The sequence below is a fragment of the Callithrix jacchus genome, chromosome 22, assembly GCF_049354715.1.
Source record: "Callithrix jacchus isolate 240 chromosome 22, calJac240_pri, whole genome shotgun sequence".
NCBI classification, from domain to species: domain Eukaryota; kingdom Metazoa; phylum Chordata; class Mammalia; order Primates; family Cebidae; genus Callithrix; species Callithrix jacchus.
This window is the reverse complement of record NC_133523.1, coordinates 19,653,991-19,666,189: the sequence shown is the minus strand read 5'-3', so window position 1 is coordinate 19,666,189 and position 12,199 is coordinate 19,653,991. Positions and strand designations below refer to the sequence as shown.

The following is a 12,199-nucleotide window of genomic DNA, read 5'->3' as shown; positions in this document are numbered from 1 at the left end:
TCTTTTTAAATAGCAAGTCCTTTAATTTTAGGATAATGATTTACTATCTATGATCTTTTCATATATAAAATCTCTTTTCTTTCTTTTTTTTTAAGATTCAGATGTGATCTCAGCTCACTGCAACATCTGCCTCCCAGGTTCAACCAGTTCTCCTGCCTCAGACTACTGAGTAGCTGTGATTACAGGCAACTGTCACCACGCCTGGCTAAATTTTGTATTTTTTTAGAGACAGGGTTTCACCATGTTGGCCAGGCTGGAACTCCGGACCTCAGGTGATTTGCCTGCCTTGACCTCTCAAAGTGCTGAGATTACTGGCATGAGCCACTGTGTCTGCCCAAAATCTCTTTTCTTTATAACCTTTGTATATTTAGGGGGCATGGCTAATTTCATATGTCCCAAAGCCTTATAATTTAATGGCTTCAAGATACATAAATTGAACAATTTTTAAAAGTCAAAAAATCAATTTATGACCAGAAAGTATTTGGTAAATCTAATATCTGACCTACATAATTTAGAACAAATTTTTATATTATAAATACATTTTTATTTTCCCTATGATCATTAAAAGTGTTTTTATTTTCAATTGATTATTTGTCACGTGAACTAAAAGGCATTAGACTTTTTAGTTTTCTGCCAAAATATTTGATTTAAGCTCTTACTATTTTGAAACCAATTAATCAGAGTTCTTTCATATCATACACACAACATATGTAAATACACAGACAGAAGATTCAGTAGTTGTAAGGCTTTTCTTTGTCAGTTTCTTTTCTGAAACGAAGTTTCTCTCTTGTTGCCCAGGCTGAAGGGCAGTGGCTCCATTGCAGCTCACTGCTACCTCGGCCTCCTGGGTTCAAATGATTCTCCTGTCTCAGCCTCCCAAGTAGCTGGGACTACAGGTATGTGCCACCATGCCCAACTAATTTTGTATTTTTAGTTGAGACAGGGTTTCTCCATGTTGGTCAGGCTGGTCTCGAATTCCCAACCTCAGGTGACCCACCTGTCTTGGCCTCCCAAAGTGCTGGGATTATAAGTGTCAGCCACTGCACCCGGCCTGTCAGTTTCTGAATTGGATTACTGGCTTCAGGATGGAGCCCAGGGTCAGGAAAGCTTGTAGTTTCTATGGCTTAAACAGTAAACAGAGCTGGAAAACAAAACATTTCCCTAAATTAAGGGTCCCATTTTTACATCAGATCTTGGATCTAAAAAGGAGAGAATCAGTTCATCCCAAGGGAAGTCTTATAATTTAATGGCTTCAAGATAGGTAAATTGAAGAATTCTTATAAGTCAAAAAACCAATTTATGATCAGAAAGTATTTGGTAAATCTAACATCTGACGTATATAATTTAGAACACTTGTTTATATTTTGAAGACATTTGTATTTAACAGTGAGGGTCAAGAGTATGTTTCTCTGATCCAAATGTGAAGAGCTGAGTATTTCCTTATAACTCGCATTAGCCATTTGAAAAGTATATTTCTCACCTAGTTAATATATACCAAAATTCTTTTATAATATGAAGTAATTTTTGATACTCCACAAGTCAGAAATACCAGATAATGCAATGTAAAACAGAACAGAACAGAAACTTAGCTTTTGAGAAGGATCTATCCACTTTCAATTCCTGGGGTTTCATGAGAAAAAGGGGGTGTTTCCCAAAACAGAGTCTGTCATGCCCCTTCTGTTTTTCCCAAGGAGTTCCAGGCTGTTAGAGCTTGAATATCTGCTTTTAATTAAGCTGACTTTTAACCCATAGTGCTCTTTTAAAAAGTCCTTTTAAATTTCTTATTACCAGAGTTTACTCAGGTCAAATAGCCAATATCTCTGGCTTTTTAGTTTTATTAAAAGTAACTTCACAGGTGTTCTGGAAAAGGAAAATGCAAGATGGTTCCTGGAGGGTAAGAGAATCAACAAATAGTAAAAATCACCCAAATACCAAACAAGAAAGTAATCATTCCCTAAGCTGGGAATTGAACCCTGAACCTGGGCCATCATTGATGGTGGAGACCAAGAGAAAGGACTGTCATGTGGTTACAAGGTCAAGCATCCAAAGACATGACTGAACACTTTGCTGGACCAACCTGAACAGCAGCCTTAAGGGGTCTTAGTCCTGCATTCTATCCTAAGGTACCCCTCTTAATGACAGAACAATACAGAAAGACAGATTTATAGCACAAAGTACAACAGATGTGTGATAGCTTAAGACTAGCCTCACAAATGCATTTTCTAATTAATTAGAACTTTACACAGGAGATAAACAGTAATTTTTTTTAGCAATTCATTTAATCACTTTGCATAGAGGGCAGAAGTCTGGTAAGAAATTTTTACTGTTTTTGCCAGCATGCCAGGCTTCTGGGTTTCCTTTCCCTGAGTGGCCCTAGTGACATGACTGGGTGCACCACAGCCCTGGGGGCCAAGCCACAACACAAAGGAAAATGATCTTTTTCCTCTTCTGGCCAGAGAAAAACATGCGTGACAAACATAGACATTAGCCACTCTGCTTAGCAACCGATATCAAACTGGTAAGACTTAAACTTGTCCCTAGTTGGGCCCTGTCATTGTCAATTCAGCTGCAATCAGGAGTTTCAACTCGTGGTCTCTGGGCAAGATGGTTATTACTCTGAGTAATAGAAAAGAGAAAAGGCATTGTTTATGGCAGGGTGGGGAAGGCAAAGAGCTCAGGGAGCCAGACAAAGACCTTCCCATTACAGCAATAATAAAAAGTTCAGATGTTCGCTCCTTGGTAGCAGAGATTTTTCCAGCAGTCCCATTAGCACTGAAGTTTTCCCTTTTGGAGAAGAAAAGATCCCCATGTCCCATGGTCCTATAGATGCCTAGTTCTGTCACCCATAGCCATCAGCAAAGAGCACAAGGAAGACTGATCCAAAGAGAAGAGCAATGAATATCTCAGTGTCAAACCTGTTCTTAGCTGAGATGGATTTTACCGAGAGAAATCTAACTTTCTAAATCTTAGGAAGGAATATAACCTTCTTAAGTTGGGCCTCGAATTCAAGTTCAGTCAAGCATCCTTGCTTTTTATTAAAAGGAGCCTTTAACCCACTCTTAGGAGAGACTCTAATTCCCCTAAGTTATGCCTCTGATCCAGTCTTATCCTTTACTCAGGTATATGCACCCCCGTCACCCAAAGTCAGCCAATTCGAGCACACAGATGATTTTCCTTTGGGTCAAAGGTCTTTCAGTATACTCCCTTAGTGGTTGCTGGAAAGATGTTACTGGAAAGAAGTTCTGATCCAGAACCGAAGAGGATTCTTGGATCTTGCTCAAGAAAGAATTCAGGGCAAATCCACAGAGTAAAGTGAAAGCAAGTTTTTTTTTTTTTGAAACGGAGTTTTGCTCTTGTAACCCAGGCTGGAGTGCAATGGCGCAATCTCGGCTCACCGCAACCTCCGACTTCTGGGTTCCGGCAATTCTCCTGCCTCAGCCTCCTGAGTAGCTGGGATTACAGGCAGACGCCACGATGCCCAGCTAATTTATTTTTGTATTTTTAGTAGAGACGGGGTTTCACCATGTTGACCAGGATGGTCTCAATGTACTGACCTCATGAGCCACCCGCCTCGGCTTCCCAAAGTGCTGGGATTACAGGCTTGAGCCACCGTGCACTACCAAAAGCAAGTTTTTTATAAAGTAAAGAAATGTGCTGCTTGCACATTTTTATGGTTATTTCTTGATTATATGCTAAACAAGCGTGGAATATTTATGCTTCTCCTTTTTAAACTGTTATAGGAGGCCGGGTGCAGTGTCTCATGCCTCTAATCCCTGCACTTTGGGAGGCCGAGGAGGGTGGATCACGAGGTCAAGAGATCGAGAGCATCCTGGTCAACAAGGTGAAACCCCGTCTCTACTAAAAATACAAAAATTAGCTGGGCATGGTGGTGCGCGCCTGTAGCCCCAGCTACTCGGGAGTCTGAGGCAGAAGAATTGCTTGAACCCAAGAGGCAGAGGTTGTGGTGAGCCGAGATCATGCCGTTGCACTCCAGTCTGGGTAACAACAGCGAAACTCCGTCCCAGAAAAACAAAAACAAAATTATTAAGGGTAACTTGCTGATGTTGCTATGGCATTTGTAAACTCTCATAGCACTGGTGGAAGTGTAACAGAGAGGATGACCAGAGATAACACTCCCATTACCATGTTAATTTTGGTGGGTTTTATCCTGCTTCTATACTGCACCTGTGTTATCAGCCAGGTTTTTACATCCTGTATCTTGTGCTGACCTCCTATCTCATGAGTTAAAATGCCTAACCATCTGGGAATGCAGTCCAGTGCGTTTCAGCCTTGTTCTACTCAGCCCCTATTCAAAATGGAGTTGCTCTGGTTCAATATGCTTCTGACAGTCTGTGTCTGGCTATGCGATAAATAAGAAAAGGGAGCACCATGTAAGTCATAATGGGAAAGGTGCTTCTTTCCATAAACTGTTCTAGAGAACACAAAGAATGACGAATTTTCTTAATCACAGCTATTTACCCAGATTATGTATGTGCTTCATCGTTCCCCACCTCTTTTCTTTGTCATATGCATTTCTTCCATTTGACTCTTCCTGGGTAGTGTTTTTTATAATAAGCTAGTAAGCATAACTACATTGTTTTGCTCAGTTCTGTGAGCAGCTTGATCTAATTATTGAACTTGAGGAACATTGTGGGAGTCCCCCCCCACACACTTTTTTTTTTGAATTGGAGTCTCACTCTTGTCACCCAGGCTGGAGTACAACGGCATGGTCTTGGGTCATTGAAACCTTCACCTCCCAGGTTCAAGCAGTTCTCCCGCCTCAGCCTCCAAAGTAGTTGGGTCTACAGGTGTGTGCTACCAGACCTGGCTAATTTTTGTATTTTTCGTTGAGACAGGGCTTCTCCATGTTGGCCAAGCTGATCTCAATCTCCTGAACTCAGGTGATCCACCCGCCTCAGCTTCCCAAAGTGCTGGGATTACAGGCATAAGCCACCATGCCCAGCCCCTGTCTTTGTTACTGCAAACAGTGCTGTAATAAACATGCATGTGCATGTGCCTTTATGGTAGAGTAATTTATATTTCTTTGGGTATATACCCAATTTGGAGGTTGCTGGGTCAAATAGTAATTCTGTTTTCAGCTCTGTGAGAAATCGCCACACTGCTATTCACAGTGGTTGAACTAGTTTACCCTTCTATCAGCAGTGTATAAACATTCCATTTTCTCTGCAACCTTGCCAGCATCTGTTATTGACTTTTTTGTTTTTGAGACAGTCTCACTCTGTCACCCAGGCTGGAGTGCAGTGGTGTGATCTCAATTCATTGTAACCTTCACCTCTTATGTTCAATAGATTATTGTCTTAGTTACCAGCACATCTTAGCTGGAACTACAGATGTGCACCACCAATCCTAATTTTTGTATTTTTAGTGAAGATGGGGTTTCTCCATGTTGGCTGGGTTGGTCTCAAACTGATAATATCAAATGAATTACCCACCTTAACCTCCCAAAGGCCTTTTAGTGACTTTCTAACAGCAGCCATTCTGACTGCTGTGAGATGGTATCTCATTTTTTCTTTTGATTTCTCCAGTGATTAGTGGTGAACATTTTTTGCACATGCTCGTTAGCCACGTTTGTCTTCTTTTTAAAAAGAACTTTTCGGCCGGGCGCGGTGGCTCACGCCTGTAATCCCAGCACTTTGGGAGGCCGAGGCGGGTGGATCACGAAGTCAAGAGATCGAGACCATCCTGGTCAACATGGTGAAACCCCGTCTCTAGTAAAAATACAAAAAATTAGCTGGGCACGGTGGTGTGTGCCTGTAATCCCAGCTACTCAGGAGGCTGAGGCAGGAGAATTGCCTGAACCCAGGAGGCGGAGGTTGTGGTGAGCCGAGATCGCGCCATTGCACTCCAGCCTGGGTAACAAGAGCGAAACTCCGTCTCAATAAATAAATAAATAAATAGAAAGAACTTTTCATGTTTTTTGCCTACTTTTTAATGAAGTTTTTTTTTCTTGGTTATTTGTTTATAAACTTGCTTCTTGATGAATTCTGGATGTTAAACCTTTGTTAGGAACATAGTTTGCCAATATTTTTATTTATTAGGTATGTTGTGTGATTACTCCATTGATAGTTTCCTGTGCTGTGAAGAAGCTTCTTAGTTTAATTAGGTCCCATTTGTCAAGTTTTGCTTTTATTGCAATTCCTTTTGTATCTTCCTCATAAAGTCTTTGCTCATTTCTATGCCTACAATGGCATTTTCTTGGTTATTTATCTTCCAGGGTTTTAAAAATAATTTTAAGTTTTGCATTTAAGTCTTTAATTTATCTTCATATATATATGTATACAGAGAGAGAGAGAGAGAGAGAAGAAGGTGACCAGTTTCAATCTTCTACATAGTGCTAGCTAGTTATTTCAGCACATTTATTAAATAAGGAATTCTGCCCACATTCTTCTTGTCAGCTTTGTCAAAGATCAGATTGTTGGAGGTGTGGGGCATTATTTCTGGGCTTTCTGTTTTGTTGCATTTGTCTGTGAGTATGTTTGTTCCAGTACCATGCTGCTTTGGTTACCGTAGCCCTCTAGTGAGTGTGGTTTGAAGTGGGGTAATGTAATGCCTGCAGCTTTGTTCTTTTTGGTTAAAATTTCCTTAGCTATTGAGGCTCATTTTGGCTTCATATAAATTTTAAAATAGTTACTTTTTAGTTTTGTTAACAATGTTTTTGGTAGTTTGATGGGAATAGCATTAAATTGGTAAAGGTCTTTGGGCAGTTTGGTCATTTTAATAATATTGATCTTTTCTATTCATCAGCATACATTGTATTTTTTTTTTTTCTTGAGACGGAGTTTCGCTCTTGTTACCCAGGCTGGAGTGCAATGGCACGATCTGGGCTCACTGCAACCTCCGCCTCCTGGGTTCAGGCAATTCTCCTGCCTCAGCCTCCTGAGTAGCTGGGATTACAGGCACGCGCCACCATGCCCAGCTAATATTTTGTATTTTTAGTAGAGACGGGGTTTCACCATGTTGACCAGGATGGTCTGGATCTCTTGACCTCGTGATCCACCTGCCTCGGCCTCCCAAAGTGCTGGGATTGCAGGCGTGAGCCACCGTGCCCGGCCCACATTGTGTTTTTCATTTGTGTGTGTCATCTCTGACTTCTTTAAGTAGTGTTTTGTCATTCTTGTTATAGAGATCTTTCACCTCCCTGGTTAGCTGTATTCCTAGATATTCTACATTCTTTTTGTGGTAATTGTGAAAGGAATTACAGTTTTGATTTGGCTTTTGACTTGGATGTTGTTGATGTACAGGGATGCTACTGATTTAGTGTCCTCAAACTTTGCTGAAGTTGTTTATCAGTTTAAAGAGGTTTTCTGGCTGTGCACAGTGGCTCTTGTCTGTAATTACAGCACTTTGGGAGGCCAAGGTGGGCAAATCACGATATCAGAAGTTCGAGACCAACTTGCTCAAAATGGTGAAACCCTGTCTCTAAAAAAATTAAAATAAAATCCTTCTCCCCCCTTTAAAATAAATTCTGCTGAGACTGTAATATTTTGAAGATATAGGATCTTCTCATTTACACATAGGAATAGATCGACTTCCTCTCTTCCTTTTTGGATGCCTTTTGTTTTCATCGTTTCCCTGGTTGCTCTGGCCAAGACTTCCAATTCTATGTTGAATAGGAGTTTTAAGAGCAAGCATCCTTGTGCCAGTTTTCAAGGAGGAATGCTTCTAGCTTGTGTCCATTCAATATGTTGGTTGTAAGTTTGTCATAGGTGACTCACTGTTCTGAAGTATGTACCTTCAGTGCCTAGCTTTTTGAGGGTTTTAAACATGAAAGATGTTAAATCTTATTGAAAGCTTTTGTAGCATCTAATGAGATAGTCTTGTGGTTTTTCTTTTGTCCTGTTTATGTGCTGAATAACATTTATTAATTGTTGTATGTTGAAACAACCTTGCATCCCAGAGATATAACCTACTTGATCACACTGGGTTAGCTTTTTGGGGTTCTCCTGTATTTGATTTATCAGTATTTTTTTTTGAGAATATTGTCTTCAGTGTTTATCTTGGATATTGGCCTGAAGCTTTTTATGTTGTGTGTTATCTCTGCCAGGTTTTGGTATCAGAATGATGCTATTCTTATGTAATGAGTTAAAAAATAGTCCCTTTTACTCAGTATTTTGAAATAATTTTGGTAGAAGTGGTACCAGCTCTTTGTACATCAGGTAGAATTCAGCTATAAATTTGTCTGGTCCTGTGTTTTTTTGTTGTTGTTAGGCTATTTATTACTAATTGAGTTTTGGAGCTTGTTATTGGCCTATTCAGGGATTCTCTTTTGTTGCTGTTGTTGTTCAGTCTTTGGAGGATGTATCTTTGCTTCAGGGTTACAATCCTCATGTTTAGCCCAAGTGAACTCTCTACTTATATTCATGTGGCCTGAGCCTTTTCCTTTTAGGTAGACATATTACTTAGAGCGTATTAGAGCAGCCTCTAAGAGGAGATTTCTCCTTTGATTGTGCTCTGCTGTAACACCCAAGGAGGCAAGCCAGGTTGATCCCACCTAGAATCTGCACATAAGGTCTTGCCTCTGCGTGGGTTTCACAAGACAGGACTAGACTTTGGATTGAGAATATACAGAAAACTTAACAAGGAGGCATTTTCTCCATTGTGAGATATCAACATAGACATCTAAAATCCCCCTTTGAGAGTGTGGCTTTTTGAGATTTTCAGATCTTGTTCAGTGACCTGCTACAGTAATGTGAAAGGTTCCAGGTGTAAATACAGTCTGATGACATAATCTTTAATTTTTAAATAAGCATCTTAATAGTGAGAGATCAAGGCCACAAAGCATCCAGAACTATGACCACAACTATACCTACCTGTAAAATACAATGTTGGAGTAGAGTGTCCTAGATCCTCTTACCTAAAAGTGAATGAATCAGGATTGGTGATCCAGGTCCTAGAGCTCCACCAAGGTGGTTACGTTTTCTAGTTACAGTCAGCCTGAGTCTCTCCAGCCTGGTTTATCATTGGGCCATCAGCCCCAGCTCACTAAGAACCCTCTTATAATCACCTAGCCATCTTTGAGACATTTGAGGAAGTCCAGGTTATAACTGTGTCGGACTAAAGAGAGTGATTAACTCTGCTTTTGTCTCAGTATAAGAGAAGGAAATAATCCTGTTTTTTTTTTTTCTTCCCTCATACAAGAGATAACTTTAGTTGGTACTGACATGAGAGTTTCTCCAGTTTCCTGGTACTTGGGTGAAAGACAAAGAGGAGGTCTGGTGACTCAAACGGATAAGCTAATTGCATCCATTTCATACGGTCATTCAACAAATGGATAATCATGCCATCGCACTCCAGCCTGGGTGACAGAGCAAGAATTTGTCAAATAAATTAATAAATAAGAGTTTTGTCTGGTGAATTCTGCTGCTTTTCTAGAGCTGGTGCTCACATTTTCAGAAACGCAAACGCAAGTAAATGAGAAAAATAAATATATGTTTTAGGATTTTAATTTTTAAATTTTGTGTTAAAACCATTGCTTAGAGAAACATTCCATTTAGTAACTTGTGTTCTATTCCTGCAGATCCAGTAGTTGCTCCACAAGTAACAAAAATTAAATATAAACACATAAAAATTTCTCTAAATGACATAAACTTTTGTATATTCCTCTCATCTGTCAGTATTTAACTTTTATTCTATACATTTAAAAAAAATCAATGACAGAGAAACAGGAAGAAATAGAAATGGCAGACATTTTATCTAAATCTGGGAATTATTGAATGTTGATATCAACTTCCAGGGTGTTATGAGGATGAAATCACATAATGTGTTATTCCCAGCACAGTGCTTTGTAACATACTCTTGAGTAGATAGTACCTGCTTAATAAACATTGTATTATTACGTGTGTATATGTTGTTTTTCAGATGCAGACTTATTCAGAAATTGCTGCTTTCTGTTTCCTCTGAAAACTTTAAAGAGCCAGCAAAGACTATGAAACTTTAGGATGGAGATTGGTTGTCTTCATTTGTATCAGAAGTATTTATGTTGTGACAAGAGTGCTGAGTATAAGGGAATCTCTGCTGTGCCTGCTTTCTCTAACTATTACTAATAATGAATCCAGGGGAGCAAGATCAGCACTGGCAGGGGACTTGTTTGAAACACACATTCATGGACTTTTTTCAAACCTGCAGATTCACATTAAACAGTGGGACCAACATTACCACGTAATTTTTAAGCTCATTAAAGCTTGAGAGGCAGTGCTTATCAGCCCACTCTTCTCATTCAGATGTCATGGTCAATTTGCAGAAGTCTTACTTGTGCCCTTTTCACTGGTTTTGTTTATGGTTCTGGATGGAAGCATTCATGTTATTTTAATTAAGTGCCTCGTATGACTCTAAGGTGAGGCCAGAATCAAGTGTGAGGGCTTCAAGATACATTCCTGAGAGTTAAGTGTCATGTTTGCTTTGGTAGGGACAGGGCAATGTGGCTTGTATTTCCATTACAGTAGCAGAAATTGCTGGTGTGTGTGGCAAGGAGGGCACCTGCAGATGGGAGAAGAAGAACGGATATTTTTATTTCCATGGAGAAGCTCATTGTTTCTGAATCTCTTCTCTTTTAAAGGAGAGAAATGGGTGGACCTTTTGGTCTTGGTCCTTCTGTCTGTGGGTGTGAGACTAGCAGGTAAGCAGGTGGTGCTGAGTCTTTAAGGGCATTTTCTCATGATACGGGTATTACTTGTCCAGAGAATCTTCTCTGAAAATGTTTTCCAGAGAAGGAGGAAAAAGAGGAAAAATAGCTTCTTTTCAGCTAAACATGTCTCAGATCAAGAGCTGTGTCCACTCTGCCTCCTGGAGTGCCAGGCATTTAGGACTCACAAAGCTTTACTTCTCTCCTTGTGTTTTTCCTCCCCAATGAGTTTGTTCCAAGTACTTTTTAAAATGTTGTGATAGTCAGGAGTCTCTAAAAAATATTTCTTTCCTATGTACCAGAGACTTCTCTACATCATGGCTTCTTATATGCAATGCAGAATTCCTACCATGAATTTATGATCTTCCATATTAAAAGTGTTCTTTTTGTTGCTCTTGAACATGGGAAGATGTGGATACTCATGATTCCTGTTGGGGGAAAGCTGAGGTCATTAGTAAAGATGGAGAAGATGTAATGTTGAGGTTTCATCTGTGTTCTCCGGTAGCACTGTGCAGAACAGGATTAAGAAAATGCTTATTTAAACGGGATGGCATTTATTACCCAGGAAGTTCTGAAAAAATTATTGAGAGATACCTGCTCTCTAGGGTGCTAAAGAAAGATTACTTAAAATCATTGTAAAAAGTATAGAATATGGAAGATATCTTCACCTTTGCTTAAACTAATTTTTCTTTATGGTTAAATTCAGTCTATAATTGACTTTTTGAGGGGCAGTACCTCAGCAGTGATGCTGTTTTTCTGTGTGCAATAGCACATCATGAGAAATTGTTCTGAGTAGTTGATGTTAATACTTTACTTGCTTAAAGAGCTCTCTTTTTTTGTTGTTGTTAACTATAGAGTTAATTATTTTTCTCTTCATTGTTAAGTATCTTTATGCAACTAATGTGCATAAACCATCACATTTAATCTGGCACCTGACATTTTTTCTTAGGTTTTTTTTTTTACTTTTTATTTTTTGCACCTATCTGTCTTTGGAAAATGAAGACTCTTTTTTCCTCACTGGAGTACAGTGGCATGATCTTGGCTCACTGCAACCTCTGCCTCCTGGATTCATGCAGTTCTCCTGCCTCAGCTTCCCAAGTAGCTGGGACTACAGGCTTGTGCCACCACATCCAGCTAATTTTTGTATTTATAGTAGAGACGGGGGTTCATCATGTTAGCCAAGATGGTCTTGATCTCTTGACCTCGTCATCTGAGTACCTCAGCCTCCCAAAGTGCTGGGATTACATGCAGGAGCCACCTTGCCTGGCCGGCTCTTGTCTTTGTTTACAGGCCAGAAAAATTGGGGACAACAGTCTCTTTTACTTACTGAATGTTTGACAAAATAGTCTTCTTGGGTCAAGAACACTGGCATTACTAGTGACCTCATTAGAATTTTAAAAACGAACACTTTATTCCAAATCTTCTGGGAAAAAAAACAATTGTCATGACAGGATCTCTAGTTTATTGTACATTTAAATTTGAGAGTTACCTTATAACTCATCATGTTTTCTTTGTCTGAAAAAATACACAACTCATCATGATGTAAATATAACACTA

At 39.6% G+C, this 12,199-nt stretch overlaps 1 protein-coding gene across 13 annotated transcripts in view; it reads left to right on the top strand.

The window, feature by feature from the left end:
* LOC100408621 (uncharacterized) overlaps nt 1–12,199 on the top strand; it is a 65,827-nt gene that overhangs the window by 35,465 nt on the left and 18,163 nt on the right. For 3 of the 13 annotated variants that reach the window (XM_078362016.1, XM_078362010.1, XM_078362009.1), the window contains one exon: nt 3,741–3,841. The exons of the other annotated variants lie outside the window; for them this stretch is intronic. In XM_078362016.1, the coding sequence (XP_078218142.1) occupies nt 3,761–3,841 (81 nt within the window). In that variant the 5' untranslated portion in view covers nt 3,741–3,760. The remainder of the gene's footprint in view (nt 1–3,740; nt 3,842–12,199) is intronic. 13 annotated transcript variants of the gene reach the window in all.